Genomic DNA, 18,018 nt, shown 5'->3' on the forward strand with positions numbered 1-18,018 from the left:
GCGCCACCCCCCATTTGCATCCCCTACACGAGGGTGAGGTGTGTAACCCACCACCCCCCACCCTCCTTCAAAACCACAAACATTGTATTTGTGTGTGTTGCATTTGTTCTCCCTTCAATCCTACTCCACGCGAAAGCTTCGGGGCCCGTTCGGTTGCTGTTCGGGTGTTGCTGCCGCGCGAAGCTGCCTCCCGTGCGTTGCGTGTGCGTGTGGTGTGCGCCCCAACAAGCGCGCATGTTTGCTTGGATTCGCCCGTTTAGTCTTACGACAGACGCACGCCTGAACGGTACTGTGTTTTCCTCTTGGCAACCTGGTTTGCTGCGATTTGCTAACAGTCTCTAGCTTGACACACCTCACAACACCAGCAGTGCCTTCGATTCTGTGTTGTTTTGGTGCCTTTGGGAATTGGCAGTGTTAGTGTGCGGTGGTAGCTTTGTGGTTTTTTAGAGCGTCTTGTGTGCTGTGTGCTCCTGCCCGAAGACTTCACAATCCCTTCACAAAGATCGCTCCAGCAAGTGAGATAGAGCTGTGATTTTGGTTGCAATTTTTGGTGCAGTGAACCCCAGACCAAAAACAGGTTTACAAACAGGCCTGTTTGTACCGATCATCCAAGTGACAGAAAGTGAAAAGCATCTGCGGCAGAGAGCCAACCAACCCCGGTGTGGTGTGACCCCGAATTTCAAATAAACCAGCAACAGCAACAACATGGCCAACAAATTTGTGTCAGTGCTGATGGTTTCATCTTTCCTGCTGGCGGTTAGCTTCGAAGCAGGTAAGCGGTTGCGTTTTGCGATGCGTGTGAAACTGTGATGATCGTTCGTGGGGCCCACAGTGGGGGGAAAAAGCAAGATTAGATGTATCATGAGCGCGAACCACAGAGAAGACATAATGTGGCGCAATCGAAAGGAAGGAAATGCTCACGGACTCACGGTGCTCGATATGATTAGAAGGCAAAAAAATGGTTTGAATTATTGATGTATCTTTGATTGATGCAGACCCATGTGCAAGAAATGTGTGCCTGTGTGCCGATTCGACGGAGGAGTGTGGAATGCGCTAGATGTTTGCAGCACAAGTGTGGCGACGGCCATGCATCATCAAACGTGTGTGCAGTGAGGCGCGGGAGGTTGTTTTTTTACCACCTTGTTTCGATACGAAAAATAAGAAGAAGGATGCAACGTCCATGAAAGTTCCTTCAAGCTTTGGAATGAAATTAGACACCGTTTTTTTTTTTTGGTGACTTTACAAAACTTCACACACCATCATCATCGGAACGGAAAACAAACATTAGCTCTCACAATCAAGCCCTTGTGTTGAGAGGTTTCAACAATAAGAGTGTTTCGGGCAAAAGAATGACTAACGGCCCTCGTGTACACACTTTGCTCCATTTCGCTTCCAAAGTAACCCTTCCAAAAGCAAAACAAACACACACAGCTCTAGCTGTCTTTAAATATTGGCCAATTGGTTTCAAGCACGGACTTCTTCCATCTTCCAGCAGCATTTACATGTCATAGCCTATTAGGACTACTTTAAAGTGTGTTTACTGTGCGGCGTACACACCAACCTCCTCCCGCCTACTGCGTTTGGGATCTGCACTATTAGACACGCTTCTCTTTGGGTGTGTGTTTTGAAATTGAGAACACTTTCGGATGTTGAATGGAGCGAAATGTCGATTACGGAATGATTCATTGCGCAGTTTTGAAGCCTTCCCGGTTTGAGGAAATCGACGCGTACGCAATCGGTGGTTTTCATTGAAAATCGGTTCCCACTGCTACTACTGTTTTTTTCGACCATTTGGTTAGAATATGAGGGGAGCATCGTCCATTGCAGCATCTTCGTAGTTTACTTGTTCAATTAAAAACGCATCACTCCATACTAGTCTCCCCTCGAGTTGCTCCATTTTCTTCGCAAGCAACGGCAAATGCGTTGCTTTCCCGGAAGACACAAAGGTCGCGCTGCGTCTCCCTATTCGTAAAGGGAAAAGGCCAACAAATACAGATCGACAAGCAGCAGGCGCACCCTGCGCCCTGAGAGGGATTATATGTCACGCGAGTGCGACATTAATTAACGATAAATTTAATCTATCATACGCTCTGGGAGTTGCGTTGCGCGCGCGCGCCTCTTTAAACGCGAACAAAACACAAACACATTCCAGAGCAATATTCTCCCTCAGATTGTGCTCAGAGATTCGAGTGTGTGGGTTGGGGGGGGGGGGGTTGTGAAGAGAGCTATTGAAGGAATCCCAAAACACATGACAACAAACAAAACACAAGTGGCACTCCGAACATCTCGAGGAGGATCGGAGCTCCACGCTTATGCTTGATCGCGGGAATCGAGAATCGGTTGGATCACATCGCTTACATTGACAAACATAAACGCACAGACCCGGGCAGGGGAGGGCTAGGGGAAAGAGTAATAAAGAGAAAGAATGACAGTACAGAGAGAAAGAGAGAGGTATTTATGAATTCAATTAGCTAAAATTCAAGATCAAAAGATCAACGTCCCGCCCAGCATCATTTGTGTCGTGAATGATTGAATTCTTGTTTGGTTTGGGGTTGGGTTCTTGGTGCCCCTGACCAAGCGATCAACTTCCCTGACGCTGTTTGCTGGATCATAAACCCGCTTCAGCACACAGGCCATGGTGAATTCCAGCACTAGAGAGCTAGAACGGCTGTCCGAGCTTAATATTCAAATCGTGTCGTTGCTTCACCTCGTTATAGCTACATGCTGGGAGCAGCAGTTGGTGGCGGACGACGACGGTATGACTAAGCGGACGGTTGTGGTGTGTACCAGCCTGTGCCCTGCTGCACACGGTCGCATTAATTGTGTTTGGCTAGATAGGTGATGCAATTAAAGAGCTCGCGATCGCGATCGCGGCTGTGTGTGTGTTGCGCTGGAACAATTTCACTTGCCCGTGCGGTGTGGTATGTAAGTGTGGTGAACTGGTCTGGTGGTAGGATAAATGGTCCTCCACCTTGTGTCAGTCAGCTTGCCGGAGCAGCTTAACGGGGGCAGTCTTGGGCTGGGGACAGGGATAACCAATATGGCCAATCGAGAAGGAGGTGTGCGTGTGTGAGAGTGTTGTTTCGATTCAGTGTCAACTTGTTGGGCGCGTCTGGAAGCAATTCCGACTGGGCGTTAGTAGAATGGTAGTGTACACCAATACGAATTTTCTAGGGCGTAAGATGATGATGGTTGTTATATTGTGCGGAGGAGGGTTGGTAATTGTTAGCTTCATTTCATCCAATAAGCAAAGCAATTATAGAATACTTTTACATGGGTTGCGGACGTGGGTTTATAAGGTGGATTTTATAAGATTCATTAGTGTTTTTTTTAAAGCAGCCTTAAGTGCGTTTGAATATTCTAATTAGAATTTAAGATTTATTTTATTTCACTTCCATTGTTAGGCTGATTACTACAAGGATTTTTTTTTAATTTTTGTACATTTCATTTCATTTATGAAAAAGGCTTCATACTTGGGCTACAAAATAATTTTACAATATCTACAATTGTAGTTTTAACAAAAACAATCACTGAAGTTACCGAGGATCGTTACACCCATATTTGGGTGTCCTGTTTTAAAACCGTATATGTTTAACTTTAACTTCGCTTATCTTCCCCTATCGTCTTGTAACTAATCTCCTGCGCCTTTAACTGATGCCATTTGCTAAGTAGGCGGCAATGTGGGCGCACGAGTGTCCCAACCAACTAGCTTGTTGGCTCTTCGACTGGTTGGCACAAGAAAGGCTAACGTCGTCGTCCACTTAAGGTCGTGTAACTCAAAGCCTTACGCAAAGACCTATAAAACTCTTCATCATGGTTATGACGCTTTGCCATTCAAAGGCTAAACGTGGCTTCGAAATAATTATAATACAACATGAAGTGATGAAAAGGTTTAAATGAGTTCCATTATTAGTAGCTGTCATTCGACACATTTAGTTGAATTTTAATTCTTCACTCTTTTGTGACCGACAAACTATGGTCCCTTGGGATGTAAGAAAGCGAATATGCCTTAATTCTGGATAGGGCAAACAAAACTTCTATTTAGAAGACAACAAACTATCTGCAACATTTTCCAACTGATGCTATTGCAACAATAAGTATTAATATGGCTATCCATCAAAGACTATCTTTACTTGTAAAGGTAACTGTTTGAAACCCCTCACGCGAAAACAAAAAACAACTCCAAAGAAATCTTACAGTCTAATGCATCACTTCCACAAAGGTCCTTTGTGGTAGAAAATCACACCAAAATTAATGGCCCTCCGCATGACCGATCCAAAGGAAAAGCCTTGTCTTCTTTGTGCATGGGTTTAATCGCATGTGCGCGCTTCTCGTTTTCCTGATAACGCGCACTGGAGTGTGTTACACAATCCTTTTCTAACCTTCCACCGAAGGCCGGACAGTAGACAATCCACACACCCCTCGGGGAGGGTAAGCCCTTGGCCGAGAGAGTTGATGATCGCTAGACCACCCTCCGCATGATGTCACCTGTGTGTGTGTGTTTGTGACCCCAATGTTGTGGTCTTGTGACGTTGTCGCCGTGATGAGTCTCTGCACGATCGCGACGAGTCCGGACACACTCGGAAGGCGATGATAATGGTTAACGCTTTTGGGAAGAAACAATTGCTGACAAAAGGTGTTTAAGTGTGGTTTGGTTTATTGCACGCGAAAAGATAGCTCCCGCCGCTTTTGCCCCTTGTAAATTGTTTACAAAAACACAAAAATAAAAACATTTAATTTCCGGTAGTTTCGTAAAATGATTGGGCGAACGTGATTGCGTTGCTTGATTTTTTGTTTTTCACTTGGCAATTTATTACTCCGCGCTACCTGGGCAAGTGAATGGGCCGGTGGCTGGTTAGTCCATTGTTTATTTGATGATCATTGTCCAAATTGTCACCCAGCCACTAGCTGGGAGGGGGTAAATTAGAAGTACAACCTTGAAGACGTTTGTTGTTTTTGTGTGGCGTTAAACCAGGCTTTGTGTTACTTTGTGCTTTTGGGGATGGGTGTTTTTTCGATGGCACTTACCATTGTACGGCCCCGTGGTAAAGGAGTGTGAAATGTTTGGCCAACAACACGCCGATGGAGCTATGTAGAAGCCAATCTCCATCCCTTTTACCACCGTTCCCGTCACTCGCGAACACGACTTTCAAACGCGCAAATAATGCGTGTATGAGCTCATCGCTCACTTGTTGTCGCCCCGCGAGACGATAGGCGACGGATTGGCTCTTGGAGTCGCATCGATTGAGATTCCATTATACGCACCAGTTGCCGCTGTTGCTGCCGTTGCTGCCGTTGCCTAGGAATGCGGCCAGTTAGCCCTGCTGATCGGGTGCATGGAATAAATCAACCATTCGGAGCCGATCGGTGATGCGACGTATGCGACAGGTGGGTCCGGCAAACAGATGAAACTGATCGCTTGTTTGCTGGCATTGGAGCGCCTCGAACAAAAGAATGTAGAACGCGCGCGCGCGCGCGACAGTGGACGACGGCGCACACGTGTTACTACACCCCGGCCAAACTCCTATCAATGGGGACGCGTTGTTGGTGGCGCACACGTTTTCGTTTAGAAGAAGAAGAAGAAGGTAGTGTAAGTGATGGTTTTATAGGTTTTAATTATCTGGTGTCAGGCCGTGCTCAGAGTGATCAGAGCGACCGAACCGCATGATGATGTTGTACGACGTTCTAAATGATTATTGATTCCATTTGCCTTCGGACATGTCTTGGAGAGATAGTGACAGAGGGCATCAAAGCTGGTACACCAAAGGTACAAAACAGCTCCGTGATGAAATCTAGGTCAGCGGTAATAAAGACGACCATTTTTTGTTTTGTTATTCTGCTATGCGCCTCCACCTCGGCTCTCTATCGCGTGTGGCTAAACGCGTTTTAACTGCAAGCGACGATTAGCCACACCTTAGAAGCTGTCCCAACGGCGACTCGGCGTTCCTCGGTCCCTAAACGGTTTTCCATTTCTGCTGTTAGGGGGGAGAGTTAATTTCCTCCTTCCCCTTCCGACGCCTAATTCGTTCGTTCGACACGTGGTTCACAGCGTGTGCCGCCGCACACGGAACGGAAAAGCCGTTAAAAAGTAAACGAAATTTGGCGCGGCCAGGCTGGCATTTTGCTTACTGCTGCTTTCGTCTTCCATTTCGTCCTCGTAAAACATGCCGCTTCCCTTCCACTGCGCTAACACGCGCCATTCCAGACTTTTTGAACAGGAACACGATTTGAACAGGAACACGCGCTCAAAGTTGATTCTTGGCTGCGTACTGACACCTAACGGCTGCATCCGTCACACACATCTCGGGGCGCGGATATGGTGTAAGGTTGGTACGGGCGATAGATCTTTTCGGATCTTTGGTGTTATATGTTTTTATGCTTCCCATGTTTGTATGTACAATACGCGCGCCTACATGCTTACATCATCGTTCGTACACCACACGAGTCCGGTGAAAGCATTACGGTGTTGGAGGTTATTGGGGTTTGGTGATTTGTTTGATCGGTGGGCCTATTTGGTGCACAAGCATCTGTGTGGTTGGTGGCTAATGTCGATGGCGCCATTTGTCATGCTTTGTTTTCGTTTGGGATGTCCCATTCGTATGTCTGGAGATGTGCGAACGAGTTAAGTTAAGGTTCTAAATGCCCATTAAAATGCATTCTTTATTGTGAGTGTCCGTTTGTAGGGAGGTTCACAGCTACTAGATCATGTAAGGAAAACTGATGTACGGTTAAAATAGATACAGCGCGATCTTCTAATGATCTCGTTGGTACGGCTTTGTAAGAGACGGTTGTGTTTATCCAACACCTAACCATCTCAAAATGAGGACCAATGAGCAGGTTTTCTTCAATGTTTTCGTAAGGGATTGGTGCGTTTTTGCAAAGAACTGTCAGCCATTACGTCAAACGATCAGTGGATGGAAACCATCCTGGGTATAAAGATGGCCTTTTCTCGATGTTTTCCCCTCATTGACCTACGCTCTAGTGGCGTTGCAGTGTTTTTTTTTAAAACGATATTCTCCTAAACACTAGCATCTTTTTGCATCATCGAACAAGAATTGTAGTTGCTGCACGGCTTAAGTGAAAGCATACAGCGTACAGCTCTCCGTTAGTATCTTTCCGTTCTGTTTTTTTTGCGTGCGAGTGCGTGTCTGCTTGGTTTGGGGTTTTTGATGGGTGGGAATTTTTATTTTTAAAATCACAACATATTTTTAGCACCCACCACACGGCCAACCAACATCTGTTTTAGCAAATTCGAAACAAATCATCATTCGGCGGTGCTGTTGTGTGAACATTTTTCTCAGTCCTGCCTCGAGTAGGCTGCGTTTAGGACGCGCAGAGTTGCTTTGTCGTTGCTATAGCAACAAACACACACACACGCGTAGACAACACGGCATGAGCAAATAAACGCACGATCAAGTGATCCATCCTTAGCTCTATTCGGGGTTTGGTGGTGATGTTCGGGGAAGGTTGAAGTCGATGCGATCATCAATACTTCACGAGCAACCGAACATATTATATCATAATTTCATCATCACAAAGCAGCAAAAAAGAAGGGTGTGGCGTGGTGTGTACGACACCACGGGAGTGTAAAGGTAATACAAAACTCTCTGGATCTTTCCCCGGGTAGAAGAGCGTAGAACGAACACGCGGGTCTTCTAGCCGGGTTGCGCATTCCATCAATATCGGCGTATCGGTGATGTGCGTGTTTGCGATGCGCTAAGACGCGCTTACCAATGACGTGAGTCACGGTACATACCGCCGGACTGCTTGAAATGCTCTCCGCGTGGTGTCACATTTTTTCCTCCTATACCCGGCAGCGCTGTTGAAGTGTTGAAAACAATTAGTGACAACGTGACGATATTGGTAACTGGTGCGGGTAGGTGGTAGGTGACGCGCCCAGCACAGGGTTCCGTATAAGATCTGCTACCGATAAGCTGGAAGCGATCATCACTGCATACGGAAGCATTTTTATTGACGAGACCTTTGATTAGCTCTCTCTCTCTGTTCTACACCGACACAGCACCACCGCACGCAACGCCGAGGTTGTGCTTTGGGAATGTGTGACGCTACTAATTGGAAGGTATCAGGCTTGACTCAGAAATGGTCGCGCTCCTCCTTGCTTTTGAGTGTGTTGACTCATGTGCACTTTTATAACTCCTCCTAAACGGTTCTAGTATGTATTAAGTAGTAAAATGCAGCTTCAGTGTTTAGTAACTGACCTACCCAGAAACATAAATTATAAACCCCTGCTCAATGTCAGTTCTGCTAGTTAAGGTAACATCGTAAAACTGTGCCATGTAAAAAACCGTTTACAGAAATTTCAAATCAATTTTCCGTCCACGCTTAAAACTCGTTACGTTTGACTCGTCATTCTCTAGCTGTAATGCATCTCAACTCGGTGCAATTTTATTGCACAGAACACATACACTCACGATTGTGGGTTATAATGACTGCGATTTAGCGTTGATTTATTCTCCGGGAAAACTTTTCCACTCGTATTAGCTGAGAGCGGGGTGGAACAGAAGAAGGGTGAGAATATAGCAACTACCCCCTGTCGCGTTTGAAGGTGACGCAATGTGATGTAACGTCCGATCGTGTGTGTGTGTATGGACGCGATGATCTATCGGCTTTATATTGCGCACTTGCTCTGCCTGTTGCTGCTCTGCAAAGCTGCAAAGTTTTGATGTTTTGAACCTCCATGTGTACTGTGTGAAACAGTTTCCAGAGCTGCTCGATACTCCCGATCCCACGCCTGGCTGGCGATGGTCAGTGAGTGATTTAGAATGCATTTACACCTCCCCTTACTCCTCTGAGGGGGATGGTACTCGAATGGGGTACGTGAATCGGGCTCGAACACTCGAAATCACCTATCATTTGTCCGTCAAAGTTACGTACCGCGGGATGTGTTATGGGACAAGAGGGCTGAAGATTTGATTAATGTGGTTCCTCCCCCCTCTTCCCGGTGTGGTTTTTGTAATGTCCATCTGGATTCTGACAGCTTGGCAAGTGAATGGAATGTAGCACGATTGACTGACCGCTTGTCGTCGTCGTCGTTTGGTGGGCTGTGATAATACGCTTTGCTTTCATTAGGTGAATTAGTAATATGAATAAACTAGAGTAGTGAACGGACACACATACACACACACATACCATAGGGGGTAAATCATGTTTTCCCGGAAAACTCTCAAGCCCGGAAGTACGATTTTGCGTCGGGGAAACCTATCCAAATACCTGACAGCTTTCGAAATTAACGATAATCCGTCACCATCTCAATAATCCCAAACGTGTCCTTCCTACCCGGGTCCGGGTTTGTACGCGTACTTGCAATTAATGATTGAACAAGTTCACTGAACTCTTTACGCTAACCAATTCAAAAACATTTTCCCGGAAATCGTGTTCCTGTCCTTGGAGGCCTATTCCTTGTTTTGTGCAGGAGATATGCATAATGTATGTACTACTTCCCGTAATGTGCTGCAACTGGGTGATTTTTATGCTATCTACGTTTACTAGAAATGATAAATTATTTCTATCATTTTCTGGCAAATTATAACCTTCATTAGCGTTGCTTTTTTCGGTGCGTCATACATTACATTAGGAATGTATCTCCAGTGTGCTAAAGTGTACCTCTTGTTAGATCTTCGATTCCGACATGGCTGAACTAAGGTTTGTTGTCTTGTTTGGTATACAAGAACCTGATATTTTCCAATATGTTGACTCCAACATTTAGATTTCTGCACATACAAACATTAGAATTAGAGGTTATTGATTACGAGCAGTGAGGAGCAAGGTCATTTGTGGCTTCAAATCTCGAAAGAACTTAAATCCTCATACACGCTACACGACATATTCAACTTGTAGTTACTCTCAACCACTTAGAGTTAGCGATCGTTAGACGCTTAGGCAGGCATAGACCTGAAACGATTGTTGCTCTAAACTAGAATGTTGTTCATGGTTGTATAAGAGATTCGTTAATCTCTCTGTTGCACCCGTCTTTAAATCAAATAAGATCTTCTTTAAGGTTTTCAACAAGTTAATATGATATCTACTCATGAGGATCATGTGTCATGTTTGATAAGAACATTAAAAGCGTGCTTGGCACATGTGAATTTTTAATTTTAGAGTTGAAAACTGCGAACATTGTAAGACTCACAACATTTCTTTTGAAATTTATGTAACAATTAACTTTATCGGCCTTTTGGTAGTCTTTATCGAAGTTTTTTGTATTAATTGCATATTTTGATGAACAATTGAAGCTTTCCTGGTTTAATAAGCAATATAGTGACTGAATTTCACCCAGAATTCACTATGTTGGCTTTGAAATATCAACATTTTGAACGTCCACTCTTGAATGTTGTACACGTCCTTATACTAAGTCTGTTGCTATTACACAATGCAACCTTATTAAGTCATATTAATCGTATTACTAAGAGCAATTAATTAAAGGTATTTAGATAAATAAATGCACAGTTGAATCGCTGAAATGATTGCAATGCAAGAGGACAGACAATTTAACATTTAATTTTATGTGCAATGCACAAAACTACACTTTGTATCGATGTATGATTGCTTGCGCTTCGAAGTTAGCAGCCTTAGTCGCCGATGGAGACGGCCAGTGATTCGCGTGTACACATGTTTATTTCCATTTGCTCGTCTCTTGCCTTAAAGTCATCTATTTACATCTTAACAAGCCTTTCAATACTATTAAAAAATAACTCGATAAAATTGATAAGAATTGGAATACTACCCTCACCAATTAACATCATCGAAATTAGCATGTTTAGCGACATCTGAATTAAAAAGTTTGTCAAAAACCTAGCACTAACAAATCATCAGATTACCCCTTTTTAAAACCAACTTAAAGCACCCCTGGAATCACCGAATCACGGCGTGCGAAGCAACATGCGCTCCTCTACCCTAACGATTATTACACCAGCGCGATGATGGACTAATTGCCCTCCGGGGCAGGATGATATAACGTGCAACAGTCCGGCTGCGCCACCATCACCCCACGCCGCACCGGTGTTAGTGAATTTTCCTCACATTCAATCGCATCGCCGCCCGGTGCGTTGTTTATACTAAGCTGGAAGTAAATAAACAATTTAAGTTCTAGTTTGCTTCGTGCGTTTAGAACATCTTCACACAGCAGTGCAAGAAGCTCCTCAGGTGACCAACCTTTTCCCCTGCTGGGTGTGAGGCAATGGATATGATTGATATTAGGGATTTGATGGCGGGAGTGAAATGTGGAGTGAAATGTGAGTGAAACACACACACACATACGCTCTGGTAGTGACCGTTTTATTTTTGCTTGGCGATCCTCCTTCCCTCGTTCCCGAGCGGGGGGCGACATTGCGTCACCTCGTAAACCTCGATCTAAATCCGTACCTTCGACACGGACAATGTGTCAGCAAGTATAACTAAATCATTGCACTTTCTAGCTATGTGTGTTGCTCTCTCTCTTTCTCTCTCCTTCTCTCGTTTTGGGGTCAAGTAGAAAAGCATAGGAGCAACGGTTTGCTTCGAGAAGGTTGGCCGCTGGCAGCGGTATAAATAAATCAGCCAAAATTACGACGACAGTCGCTTCCTTTTCAGATATTCCTACGAACAAAAGGACGTCGAACTGCTGTCGTCGTTTAACTTGTTGTGAATGGCAAACATCCGGCCGGCTTTTCGGATGTGATTAAACAATTAAACCATAGTCTCTACCACCCCAAATTCCGTTCATTCATTTCCCTTTGCTTATTACCATTCCAGTGAGTGCGCTGAAATGCTGGCGATGCTCGTCGGACGCCTCAACGGCCGCGTTCTGTGACGATCCGTTCACCCAGGACATCATTACCGAGCAGCAGAGACGCTGGAGCTACGTCGACTGCAGCTATCCGCCCCAGGTCAACTACCAATTCAACCAGGCGAACCAACAAACCCGGCCGGTCTGCAAGAAAATGAAGCAAATCAGTAAGTACTGCCGAAGACGACCGGGGACGACCTAGCCGGGTTGGGGCCGCCCGTTCGAGTTTTATTGGGTCAGATAGGGACATGGGGCAGAATCAATTAGCTAATGGTGGAACGGATGGGTGGTACCGGAAACACGAACCTCCCTCTCTCTCTTTATATCGCTATCTCGTTTCTAGTCGCAATCGCTGGCCCGGGGCGAAGGATCACTAATCGCAAGGTGCATCCACGCGCACGAAGGAGGTGTACTATCTCGCGTGTGTCCATATTTCTCGGGCGGCAGGATAGAGGAGGAGGAGGGGGGGGGGAGGTTTGGGTGCCGGAGGGTGTGCCCGTTGAAAAGATTTACAAGTTAATTTAATTAGCTTTGCTTGGTAGTACGCTGTTTTAATGCTGTTGTTGTCGTGGGGTGGTAAAATGACGCTTTAACACGAAGAGAGCCGCCCAGATGCGTGCGCAAAAGAACCAAGCGCATGGTATGGGCATGGGTGTTAGGATTTTGGCGGAGGATCACGAAAGCAAGTAAACGCATCAAATGTGTTCGTTGGAGTGTGTAGTATTATTTTAAAACAACTGAGACCATTTGAGCAAAATTTTGGGGTAATGTGAATGGTAGGTTTGCGTTTATGGCCTTTTTTGTGCGTACATTACATACGGATAGCAACACAAACTTGAGTCTTTATATATTCTTGCATAGAAACAGTATAACATTTGGTTTAAAGCATAGGAAACGTAAAGCTAGTACAGGTATTCCCGGACATACGATATAAATGCGGATTGGAAGCAATAGCGCGTATCTCGAATATTAGCTTTTGTCGAATTTCGAGGTTTTCAGTCCATACTTTTTTTCGCATAATTTGCATGGAGGTTTAAGCCACTAAATGCGTTGATTGATCTGATTTTAACTGAAGATAACAATTTTGTATGTTTAAAATTGGGTTTTAATATTCGACCAAAAAGGGAATTTGTTTTGCATTTCACAATTGATGTCTCTAATCGGTATAATTTGCACAAAAAACTGGCAAATTTTAAAGATAGCGTATAGCGTCGGCAGTTGGTTTCAAATAATACGTGTATTAACACGTTTCAATTGAGACTGCTAACTAGGTTGATGTCCGGATCAAGAACTATCCTTCCTTATCTTCCTTATTCCCTTGTTATCTTCCTTATTTCCTTGGAATCAGTTGAGCTGAAAACCCCGCTTGGGTTGACTTGAATGAAGCAGCTTTTATAACTGAGAATGTTACAGTAAATTCCTGCCCTGTAAGGGAATATCAATGTTTTTTTTCCGCAATCAGGAATATCATTTTTGGTATTTTTGTCAAATCACAGTCTAGCTTATTGCACAAAAAAGCCAGAGATTGATATATTGCAAGTAAGACGAACGTCTTCAAAAGATGATGTAATATCGCTCATTTCAAACAGATTTGGCATGGCTATTCACCACATGTTCACCACGGTACAGCGCGGGGGCGGTCCCGTGGTACAGCCGTCAACTCGAACGACTTAATAACATGCCCGTCATGGGTACAAGCCTAGATTGGACCCGTCCTCTCGTAGGAAGGATTTTACTCCGGCTGCGTGATAATGAATTAAGTCACGAAAGTCTTTATAGGCCGGCATGTCCGCGTGGGACGTTACTCCAAATAGAAGAAGAATCACCACATGTGTGGCATGTTGGACTATGCGAATTTCTCTAAGGGTACAGTTGTTCAATCAATTGGTTATCTTGGCCTTCAATTCTATTGATCTCAGCTAATCAGCTTTATTCTATGTGGCCAAGTTTGATGTCATTTAACAGAAATTAAACTAAAAAAGCGCTGGCAAATTTCAAGCAAAAACTAGTCTACATCGTGTGAGCACGTGGACAAGATACTCGAGTAATGAATTATTTAAATGTCCATAAAACAGTCAAATCAATACTCGGTCAGAATCAGATTAGGTCAGTCGTTCTAGATTAGATGTGACCGTAACATCTGTTGGGCAATTATTGAAAGTGTTCTGTGATACTAAAAAATCGTTATCACAACATAAAATGGGACATGCCATCGATAGAAGTAATGATTTGATTACTTTTGTAAGCCGTATTTTACAATAAAAGTCATGAGTATGCACTTTTGTGCATCAATTGAACACACCCTAGCTGGGGTTCGTGCTCTATTGCCACACAGCACTTGGCTTGCGTGTGGTATAATTAACTTGCCACTGCAAAATATAGAGACAATCGTCCGCATGGATTCCACTCGTTCAATAATCGTGCACCCAACTTAGCACTGAACAAGCTGACGAAACTCGTACAGTAATTCATTTGTCGCTTCCTTCGCCGTTCTCTAATATGCATATCGGTGCAGTAGCTGATCTAAAAGTGTGAAAGAAATTAATATCAATTTGTCCCTTCTGTGGGGTGCGGTGTTGAGGTGGTGTACAATTGTTGGTTGATCAAATCTCGGGCACGTGGCGTCTATAGCTTGCAAGCCTTGCTCTGTTGCAAAGGAGTCTGAGTCACTCTTCTCAATGCGTTTGCATCTTCCAGTTGATCGCGGGAGAACAATTCAAGGTCGACGAAGATACGGTAGAAACAAAACAACATCTCCAAGGCATTGCGATCGCACTGTTGTTAGATTCCCACCTCTTGCTTACAGCTACTCCAGCCAGTTGCGTAATGAACCGCAGCCTGTAGGGCTGTTGGCAATGCTAACATCGCGCTGTATGAAGCATCGCCTGCCCCGGTTACATCTGTTTTGTTACAGGTGAATTCAATAACAAAGCAAGCAACCATGGCATACCTAACAGTAGGCTGTTGTGGCTGTGCTGGCCCCTAACCGTTGCTACTGCCGGCCCAGTCACTCATTTCGCATAACGATGCGCGACTATCGCGCAGCGTAAAACACAACATTTTTTGCGTTTCATTATGGAAATAGAAGTAACATCTTTTCAATCACATAAATAAATGCCGGAAACTACTGGAAGCATGTTTTGAGCGGGTACGGTGACGACAGATGTACCGAACGATGTATCAGTGTTTTTGGACATCTTTACGGCTATTTTATGACCATGGCAACCAGAAAGCGATGATTGACAACGCTAGGCGCGGGCACACGTCTACGTGATGAGTGATCGTTTTTATGATCGTTTCTTGCGTTTTATGAATTTTTGATAAGTTTGTTCTGTGGTACTGGAAAAAGTTCATTATGTTTGCTTACTTTCAATTTACTTATTACCCTTCTATGGCTTCACTGTGGCTAATCGATTGCCTATCACCGTGAGAAATGGGAAATAGACAATTCTTAGACCAGCATATGGTGACGGGTAGGTATGTGCGTTTGTGGTTTCTTGCGGCCGGAAGTGCGACTTATCGGGCCGTTCTTGTCGTCTAGTGTCGTCTAACCATAAAAAATAATTGAATGCAATTCAACGCCCGCACAGTGCATAGCGGTGTTTGATAAGGAAGCTCCTGTAATGTATGCTAGACGCATAATAATTGAATCCAAGCGGGGTTTCTCTGGTGGCTTTTGTGCCAGGTGCGATACCGTAACTTGGGTGACACACCTATCTATAGAGCTGGATGCATTTGCTTGATACACATCTAGGCTTAGACTTCCTAAACGATTTGGAAATGCTATATAGAATAATGTACTTTTGCCCTTTGTTGTGAATGTTCTGTTTCCTGCCGATTCTCAAATTATTTTTGTGTTGCTTGTTTGTTTTTCATTTTATTTTTTTTAAATATTTTTTGTAATTCCTGTAAAGCATGTTAGTTGAAATTTTAACTTAAATAATTTCCTGTACATTGAACTACATTACATCGTGTTAATGATTTTTAATGACTTTTTATTAAATTCTCGCATTTCTATGTTCTGAAATAATCAATGATTCTCATTAAACAAGAACTATTTAATTGCATACAGCAAACAGTTTCACAAAAAAGAGGAATATCGGTTATAAAAATGATAACGAATTTAAATACAATTCAATGTACTTCATTCTTTTAACGAACTTAATACATTTTCGTTTAGCAAATAAAATAATCATAATTTAGTCATAGTCATGATTTCTACGCCTAACAGCATAATAAAGAAACAAAATCGTTAAATTTTGAGTCATCTGAGCAGCTTTGAACGAAAAAATGTTGGTTTCAGATAGATGTTTCTACAATATTTTGTTTGTGCAGTTGGAATTGCAAGCAGCTGTGTAGATAAAATGTTGGTTTAGATGCACTCAGGCTCTTTTTCGTGATATTTTCCGATTGCTTTCCAGTTGTAGTTCCGATTATGTTAATTTAAAAATGACTATTAAATATTAAGTCCTATTGGGAATTTAAAAGATCTAGATGACATTTAACTAATATATGTTTGTTATTTATTCTGGTAGAAATAGCTGAACCATGTTGGCCTAATACCCTCAAAATCAAACATCCCAGGCCCTTGAAGCATACAACAAACGATAATTTTGTACAAATATTTCCAATAATTACCACGAGTGTTATTTTCGTTTTGAATTTATTTACGTACCCTTAGGCAAAAACATTTCAAGCCGCACTAGTTGAAATGCAAATTCAGTAAGCCGCAGTAACGGTAGATACAGAGGCCACTCAAAAACGCAACAACCTTCACCAGTGACATTGAGCGGCGTGCAATTAACCGTAGCATATTATACCGTAGTGCACATGCAATCACACACATACACATGTGTACTACTGATCTTCAAACGATGGTTTTTTCACTACATCACGCTCAACCCGATCTTCAAGATCAAAGATGCGTTTTGCTCTTCGGATGGGGGCATTTTTGTATTGCAATACACATTCGTTCCCCTTAACCTTGATGCGAGAGTTTGCGTTCCCAAGCCAGTGTAGCGCAGTTTACCCGAGCGTAACGCAATGAATGATTTGCCCTAACAGCTTATCTTACCCCCAAAAACCCCTTATCCATGTGTAATTGTTTGTGCGTTCTTGCTTCTATCATTGCAGTTAACGATCGTGTCGTGGTGTCGCGCTCCTGCGCTTACGAGGACGTCAACACGCCACCTAACTCGTGCCTGAACGCCCAGACGCCCTCCTACATCAAGACCGAGTTCTGCGAGACCTGCATCACCGACGGATGCAACGGGGCCGCCCAGTACGGACCGGCCGCCCTGATGATCCTGATCAGTGCGTTCGTGGCGAAGCTGCTCGCCTGGTAATCACGGAACGGGACGGGATCGTCGTCGTCGTTCTTTTCCATCCATCCCTACCCCTCCACCCCACCGAAATGGTGCTGGCAGAGAGAAAGAGAAAGAGAGGGAAAGGCAGTGGAGCAGTGGCAGAGAGTTACCTTACAGGGTTTCCCACGATTTATTGGTCAGTTCCCATGATTTTTTGGTGCGTTCCCACGATTTTTTGGTCGTATCCCATAGATTTTTGGTTCGTTCCCATAATTTATTGGTATTTTCCGATTGGATATCAATACAATTGGACCAAAAAATTCTAAGGAACGACCAAAAAATCGTGGGAACGCACAAAAAAAATATGGGAACCCACCAAAAATTGATGGGAACGCACCAAAAAATCGTGGGAAACCCTGTATCGTCCTACACACACAAAGCTTAGAATACTATACCCCATTCCCTCGGAATGTTAGTTATCAGCAAGAAGCAAGGAAGCTGATTTTGTCCAATTTAAGTAGCTTTTGAGTGGCATCGTAACACAGGTTTGGTGCGTCCTGCACCATCTCCACTAACAGCAGCATAAAAAGAATCTCATTCACAACGGTCTTTCTCTTTCTCTCTCTTCCTGTCTCTCTGTCCCTCGCCTCTGTGACGGGGGTGTTATGCCTTATGCCTTACGAATTCGGGAGGCGCTTTAAGCGTCCGATAAGTGTTAAAGTATTTTGGTCACCAGTAAAAAAAAACACACACAAAACACCTCACCTCACTAAACTATTCAAAAAAGCTACATGCAAAATATGAATCGGTAAAACATGAGAAAGAAAGAAGCTAATTTGTATGGCTTCAGTGTTACAAATATGTAAGCATATGAAGAACCACAAAAACCGTTAAATTTAAAAGAAAGTAACAAGTAACAAAACACAA

At 43.8% G+C, this 18,018-nt stretch overlaps 1 protein-coding gene across 1 annotated transcript; it reads left to right on the forward strand.

Moving 5' to 3' along the window:
* The first annotated feature begins 241 nt into the window (after positions 1-241).
* Positions 242-17,352, forward strand: LOC120901949. Its single transcript, XM_040310327.1, has 3 exons — positions 242-772; positions 11,752-11,952; positions 16,919-17,352. The coding sequence occupies exons 1-3, from the start codon at positions 706-708 to the stop codon at positions 17,128-17,130; spliced, it is 480 nt and encodes a 159-aa protein (XP_040166261.1). The 5' UTR covers positions 242-705; the 3' UTR covers positions 17,131-17,352.
* Positions 17,353-18,018: the final 666 nt, after the last annotated feature.

This window comes from Anopheles arabiensis, chromosome 3 (assembly GCF_016920715.1).
Source record: "Anopheles arabiensis isolate DONGOLA chromosome 3, AaraD3, whole genome shotgun sequence".
NCBI lineage: Eukaryota > Metazoa > Arthropoda > Insecta > Diptera > Culicidae > Anopheles > Anopheles arabiensis.

What these genes read in the sequence shown, in the direction of transcription:
- LOC120901949 (XM_040310327.1), top strand. Translation starts at nt 706, where the DNA reads ATGGCCAACAAATTTGTGTCAGTGCTGATGGTTTCATCTTTCCTGCTG. An exon ending in GGCGGTTAGCTTCGAAGCAG is followed by an intron (nt 773 to 11,751) that starts GTAAGCGGTTGC and finishes TTACCATTCCAG; the next exon opens with TGAGTGCGCTGAAATGCTGG. An exon ending in CAAGAAAATGAAGCAAATCA is followed by an intron (nt 11,953 to 16,918) that starts GTAAGTACTGCC and finishes CTATCATTGCAG; the next exon opens with TTAACGATCGTGTCGTGGTG.